The sequence below is a fragment of the Argentina anserina genome, chromosome 4 (genome assembly GCF_933775445.1).
Source record: "Argentina anserina chromosome 4, drPotAnse1.1, whole genome shotgun sequence".
NCBI lineage: Eukaryota > Viridiplantae > Streptophyta > Magnoliopsida > Rosales > Rosaceae > Argentina > Argentina anserina.
In genome coordinates, this window is record NC_065875.1 from 7,855,487 (window position 1) to 7,863,385 (window position 7,899).

A 7,899-nucleotide genomic window follows, 5' to 3' on the forward strand; every position below is an offset into this window, starting at 1 on the left:
TCATTTTAACTCTCTCACACATGCACACCTGAATTTCATGTTTCATTCAATATTGTTTTCCCAATATAAATGCTTCTTGAAATTTCAGTTACTGGATTGTAGTTGAAACATCGGTTACTCGATTAATCGTAGTTCAAAGAGAATTTGACGAAGTAAGGAACTTACTACCTACCTAGATAGAATAGACCAGGCATGTTGAGTGCACTCTTAGACACGAAGCCGGACTCATACTGCAGTAACTTTTTTGCTTTTTACATATCGATCGTGAATCTATGTATTTTGAGTAAAGGCAGCACCATCTGAACGATTCAAAAGAAAAATGAAGACACCAAAACTGTGAAGAATAGGGAATTCTTCTATTTCACCTCAAAATAAATTTACAGCTTCCGTGTAAAAGAACAACATGCAAGCTAGCTCTCTTTCCGATCACAGCCAAACCCACAATCACAAGAGATTCAGAACCCAAAAAACAAAAAACAAAAAAAAAAGATGAAAAATTAATTGGTCTGATGACTCTGATCTGTTGAGGCCTCATGCGTCGCCTCGGTGTTGTTCTCATGTTGATGATGAACATTTTCAGAGCCGCTACTTGTTTCCAATTTCACAGTCGTCTCAGTCGACTGTTCGGCCATTTCCACCGACTTCTCACTCTTGCCGCAGCTACAAGTAGTGCTATTAGTACTCGAACTGTCACCTAAAGACGATGACCTGCTCGAAATGGGGGTGGCCAAGAAAGTTGGCTTGGCGTCGCCCGCCATGATCACCAATATTTTCTCTTCGAAAACCGGCGGGGCCTTCTGGGCTTCGTCGCCTTTACCTCCTTCGCCGGCCTCCAGGTCTCGCTCGCCGTCGTTCTCGCTGTTCTCGAGGTAGCCTGAGAGCTTCCAATAAGAACAGGCTAAGATGAGAAGAGCAAAGGCGATGAGACCCAACATGGCCGCTAAACCGCCGAACAAGTAGGGGACCGGCGAATGCCAAGGTGACCTCTGAGTTGTCAGGGCGGGTGACCGGGCTGTCACGTTAAAAGGCTCTCTTGCTGCCATTGAAATGTGTTTTGTGGGGGTCTGGGATCCGAAGAGAGGAAGAATAGAGATTAATGTGAAGAGGAAATGAGAATTGTGGGTTGAGAAGTGGATTCGGAGGTAGGTTATATATATATAGAGAGAGAGAGAGAGAGAGAGAGAGAGGCCTGGTTTGGTTTTGTGAAGGGTTTGTGGGAATTTGTGTTTTTGGGGTGATTAGTGTCGTCATTTCGCATGAGGACGGGTGGGGCCGTCGGGGCCTCCCCTCTCTTTGTTCTTTGATGGGATATTTCATTCACCTCATGAGAGCACAGTAAAAACCCACTGAGGGATAGCTTTGGCATATTTGGATCAACTTCATTAGGGATGGAATCATTAACGTTTTGGCCAAGTAAGAAAGGAAAGGAAATTGAAGATATAAAAGCTATCCAACACTATTATCCGACGTCCGTACCCATCATAGTACACCATACTAGGTTTTTATGTGTAAAATTGTGTACAATGTTTGATATGTTGGAAGGTCTAGGTATATGGACTAGCTATAGATGTAATAAACCTTTGTTTTATGTCTAAACGAGTGGGTGAAATAAAGAGGTATTCAACGAGTCATTATCTTAGTGATTCTCATTAGAAAAGTTTTTGTTAGATCTACACATTTGCATGTACGTATCGAGACTTTTGCATCGAGGTACTCATTTTAATACATCGGTTTGCTAGAACTGTATCTCAAGCACAATTGACAATTACTGCCTTATTTTCTATTGTTGGTATCAAAATTTCTTAATGTAAAACTTATAGTGACTTATAAACAAAATTACTTTTGTATCATCAGAGAGTAAATTATGCAAGACAATCTCATCATATTGATCCATCATCTGAAATGTTATTTTCATTAGAATATTTAAATAGCATAACATATATGATGCAAGTAAAATATAAAAGGGAGTAAAAGTTACACACTTGCACACTTGTATGATGTGGTGTGAGGCTTACTGATGCAAACCCAAGTTGGAAAAGAAGAACAGTATCATATCGTAGCTCGAATACTAAAATCCTATGATCGATAAGTAATTCCTTCGATTCATCATTTGGTTTGTCCAAATGTGATCAAGTTGGGGTGACATGCGGAGGTATATATGAGTACTAAGGAATGTTTTTGATCCAATTATAACGACCTGGGGAAGGACTGGTCGGAGACCCTACGACCTAGTTGATTGAAAACAGTGACTAACCATAGTGCATGTGAGATTTTAGCTGCTTAATTAGTTCGGAGCCAAATTATATGGACACAAATTAAAACATAAAAAATAAGAATTTCAAGAGCAAATCTAGAGAATTATTTTTCTTCCTTTTTGAATAGGACTGTCAATTTCGACACGACCCGATAACACGACTCGAAATCCGTATGAAATAAAACGGGTTGAACCCACACGATTAAAAAGTGGGTCAGCGGCGGATCAACCCGCCATAACCCATTTAATAAACGGGTCAACGACGGGTTAACCCGCTAACACAAAATGAACCCGCATGACACGTTTAATAAAAGAGTCGAACTAAATGCTATATAAAATACGCGTACACAAGCTATTTAAAATGGTAATATTATATGTATATAAAGGTTTAGTAAGTTTTTTCTCATTTTGAACTAGAATTTTGGGTAATACAATGAATTTTTTTATTTGATTATTGTTTTAGTTAGTTATCTTATCTAAAACGATAAATATATTTATTAAATGGGTTAAACGGGTAACCCGTTTAATAAATATGTTGGGTTTGAGTTTAAATTTTTGACACGATTATTAAATGGGTTGGGTTTGGGTTTACATTTTATAACACGCTAGACACCTTGACGTGACACGAACCCAACCCGACACAACCCATTGACAGCCCTATTTTTGAACATATGAAGTCCGAAGAAAAAAAAATTCACAATTTCAAATGACTAAAAATATTACAAGGAAAATCAAGTGGGACGTTCCAATCAAACATTTCTCTGATTCTATTTTTTAATTGCATCATATGAATGCATGCAGTGTGATTCTTAAAACTATTTCAACGTATTTGTAGAACTCGTGAAGAAAATTTCGAGCTAAGCGTTCGCGATTTGGAATTCATTCCAATATACATATGGTAATTTCGATACGATAGCCACCCATAAATATTCTTGGTACCTGAAATCAGGATCATAGTTGGTTGTTATATTGGTAAATTTTGGGACCACAAAATGACATCACCACTATCCAACAGCTTTGGTTGGTTTTAGGGTTTAAAGATTAGATTCCTCCATTGATTCATGTGACAATGATTTAATTCAGACTATGGAGTGATATATGCGGCGCAATGCAGATGAAGATAACTCGAATTAAGATCATCAATAATGTTCTTTCATAATGAAGAGATTTTGAAAAAAAAAAATGGCGTCCAAAAGAAAAAGGGCAAGCCTAGCAAGCTATACATTATATTTATCTGGTTATGCCCTAGCTATATTCATATGAACTTATATAATCAAAACACGAAGAGAAAGAAAGAAGCTTTAGATTCGGCCTATGGGGGCATGAACCATATATAGCTAAGCTAAAATCGAAAGAAAAATAAAAGAAGTATTCGTATACACAGTAAACGGTTTCGTTGGTGATGCATGTGTGGTTGCTTAAAGTTTGAGATTCCAGCATTACTCACACGCAATTTGCACTTCCCTGACTTTATTTTAGTGTCTGTTTTCGAATTTCTGGGTTGATTCAGTTTCAAGCAGCCCTTGCTTTCAGTTAAAGAATCAGATAACGACATTGTTTACCTCTTTTCATATATATATATATATATATACATATGTATATATATATATATATGTGTGTGTATATATATATTCGTCCATCTTGAATTATGCATGGAGAATTATAATGCTAGCTACTAGCTAGATGCATATATGTACAAGGTTCATGATCCACACACACCTTTCATATGGATCAATGTTGATTTCTCTCATTATCTGAACTTTAATTTTTCTTTAATTGGAGGTGTACGTTGTTAAGTTGATGACATGCATATATAATGCGACTTGCTATTTATCGGCAAGTGAACAGATAACATCCGTAACCATATAGGATTGATGTAAGCATCGATCAAAAGTTCGTCTTACACTATCATGTAGTTTTCTTTTTTAGAGAAGAGGAATACAATTCTTTTTAAGTGTACTAATAATTTGACAACATGTTATTGTTTTAGTCCGGAAATGTATGAAACCATCAAACCTTGCACTTCATACCTACTTATTTGAGTTCTATCTATCCATATATACACGTTTATGTAAAATGATTTTAGTTTATGTATATGTACACGGACTGACTTTATGAACAATCAGAAGATAATACATTAATTAGTAAACCAAAACAAAGCAGGATGTTACTGCATGCATCATACGCATGCATGAGAAATCTACTAATAAGCTCATCACTACCCATCGATCAGCTCATCAGCATGACAAAAAATTATCGTTTTAGCCTTAGAAATTAAAATTAAACCAAACACTTTGCCAAGAATCAAGGTGGAGGTAGGCTATCTGGGACCCTAAATTAACGAAGAAATTGGGTAGCTCCAACTATATTATGTTTCACCTTTGATGGTGCTAAGTCTCTGTGTTACCCCCTATGTATTACAGAAACGCAGACACAGAGAGACGATGCTTATCCAAGATATGAGTGGCGTGGATCCCACTTGAGTCGTCTCCTCCGTCGACCGTCGTCACATTCCACTCCTCCAACGTACACGGTAAGGACAATAGGATATTCCAAAGTCTAGCTCTAGCTAGCACTCTTCTTCTTCGTCTTCCCTAAAACTAAATTATACGTTTTCGACTTTATTTCTCAAGTCTCTTCCACTCTTATGTGATTGCTTAGGATTATAATACTAATGTAAGTTGTAATTGGAAATAATTGGGAGAGGAACAAATCCAAACCAAATCCCACTAGCTATGCATGTCATCATCTAATAGATGTTGGGGGTTGAAGTTGGGCCATGCTTTCTCTTTATAAGTTCTTTAACAAATCACAATGTTAAAGTAATTGGCGCCCTAGACTAATCTAAACGTACATCTCTCGCTCTCTCTCTCTCTCTCTCTCTCTCTCTCTCTCTCTCTCTCTCTCTCAATAATAGGTTAACCTTGTGTTCCATTTTTCTCATCAATTCCCCATTAGAAAGACAAACGATCGAACTTGTTAAGAAAGTGGTTGGCAATTCCTCAAGTCATTGGGAAACACTGAAATAGAGAACTTTTGAATATGTTGAAAATAAAGCATTAAAACTCGAAGTGAGAGTATTAAATCGACATATTAGTTTATTATTTGTTGCTATTCATGGTAGTCAATCTCAAGTTTGGATATGCGTATTAGGTCAAATTCTGTGCTCCACGGTGTTCACACACCAGCAGCACGTGGGTCACGTGCGTGGTTAGTTTAAGACGGATGTTATCTCAGAGTTCAGACGATCCATTCCCGACCCGATAGATTCTACTTCCGGTCGCTACAACAGCACTCCGATACCGGAAGAGCCCAAGCCCAAGGCTGCGATTGAGACGGGACATCAGCAGCGAAGGATCCCTTTTAACCCTCTACTCATGCTCTGCATCCGGGAGATTTTGGTATGCTGCGAGCGGCCAATTTGTCGGATATCATAACTTGTTTTTCTGGCATATTCCGAATTCAGCATGAATTTTCTTCTGTGTCGATTATCTATCTGCCTCTTAGCTTGTAGCTCTCACCTGTTTTCTTCCACTTTCATTATTTTATTTTGATTACAAGTTTGCTTGTTTCCCATTTCCCACTGCCATGAGTGCATCTTCAATTGAATGGAATTGATGATGCTAAAGTTCATGATTGTTTGGCAAAACACATTTCTATTAAATATCCAGCTGAGTATTTCAGTATTTAGCTAATTGCTTCGTGGTAGAAGCTATATGTTTAGGATTACTATCGTCAGACCTCAGCCTTCGAAGCTCAGTCGACGATTTGTTTTTTTTTTATATTAAGACTCTAGAGCAGACGTTGACCGTTAACTGTCCCACGTGTTCATAGTTGTGATTGGTTCTTTTTTTAAATAATTGTTGGTTCTTGCACACTGCTAGAGCATATAATCCGTTCCCAGTAATAAGTTAATTAACATACAATAAGCTGTTATCTGAATTTTCATCAGAACATGATTCAATAAATCTCGCTCTATTGTTTTCTGGTTGTTATATATAATACATAATAGTATAACAAAACAATTGTGATCAGAAAAGATTCTTGATTTACCATTGTAACCAAAAAGAGACTTGTTTGGTTTAAAGATGCATATATGTTAACTTTGTATTGTTGTTGTCTGTTTCCGTTTTAGCTTGTGTTCGTGTGTCCAAACCCTTCTTCTCACTTTCCGGTTATCTTTGTAAACCATGTTTTCTGTTATACTTTACTATCCGTGGTTCCAACTCATTGTAACTTTGGAACTAAATTACTTATAACTAAATGACTAGTGTCTTTTAGAATATAAATTATGTAGAAGGATAAAATTTCAGTTTAATTTACAAAAGAAAAGAAAGACAGCTAGCATGCCTAGCATTGGTCCAAATTATTTTTTCATACATGATCCAACTACTAGCATTGATATTAATTGAAAGCTAGGGTAAAAGAACCATGAAATTAAATCATGGTTTAAAGATGAACCAGGATAATGATCAATCATAGCATGTACCATTTTCAATAGTTATGTTTTAAAGGAGAACTCATTTCATTCGCTTGATAAATTATGCATCAAAGATCCACTCATTGCATGCCAACAGGAAATTCAAATCTGAATTCATCAATCAATTTTAATAAAGTTTCGAGGAGTGAAAATGATTAAGCAAACCCCCTTAATTGGTGCTACCCAGCTTTGTTCTCAGCCAAGTAATTCCCCCTTGATTAAGTAACGTATCTTCTTGCTAATTAGCCCAACCTGGTATGAGAGGATAACCTAGCCACATCTTTCTCTTTACTTTCTGGGTCGCTATAAACTAGTTCAATGAAACCGACCCCAACCGTGATACTATTGGAATAATTTCATAATTAACTACGAGAATTAGTTCCATATACGTACGTTTTATGTTTTTTTTTTATGAAATCCACGAGATTTATATTAATAACGCCTGAATAACTATTATATACTCATCCACTGTTATCGTGCAGCAAACAAGAGGTCTTGAGCCGAAACTTAAACTTAGTCCACATCATTCATAAGTCTATTCTTTAAAGAAACTATCACTAAAAAAAAGCAGGAAAAAGAAGAAGCCAGTACTAGGATGTGACTAAAATAAAGTGCTAAAGCCCAATAAGCCCTCACTCAGCCAAAAATAGGCCAAAGGCCCACTTCGACCCAATAGAGCCCAAAATCCGATCCGTGCAAACCCAAATCGGAGCATCCATATCAGCACCAAGTCCTCCAGCCGACCTTCATCTGGATCCCAGCAAGGCTGTAAGGCCAAGAGCTGCGCAGACCAAGTAGCAGCCAAACCCAGATCGGATGCTGACGTCTCCAAGACCGCACCACCAGCCATCGACGCTGACAACACATTGCCGGCACCCTTCCGGCTGGCGCACCTGTTTGCAGTCCTACCCCGAGCCAAGAGACGGAAGACAGGAGATCGGCCCTCCTATCCCAAACTGGATCTGGCAGCACCTTCTACGATTGACGCCCTTTGTCGATGTCATTGCCATTATTTGGACCCTAAAGCTCCCACCACAATCAGAAAGCCACCAAACTGGAGCCTCTCGCCGCCAAAAAGTTCCACGATCGCCGTCCCAATCTGACCTCCGATGCCGCCGCTCGAGAGCTGCATTGTTGTCCACGCACCATAGCCTAATCTAGAGAG

General features: G+C 38.1%; 1 protein-coding gene across 1 annotated transcript; it reads right to left on the minus strand.

The window, feature by feature from the left end:
* Positions 1-335: 335 nt before the first annotated feature.
* Positions 336-1,124, minus strand: LOC126789803 (protein GLUTAMINE DUMPER 3). Its single transcript, XM_050515859.1, has one exon. It carries the CDS (start codon positions 1,041-1,043, stop codon positions 498-500), a length of 546 nt encoding a protein of 181 aa, XP_050371816.1. The 5' UTR covers positions 1,044-1,124; the 3' UTR covers positions 336-497.
* Positions 1,125-7,899: the final 6,775 nt, after the last annotated feature.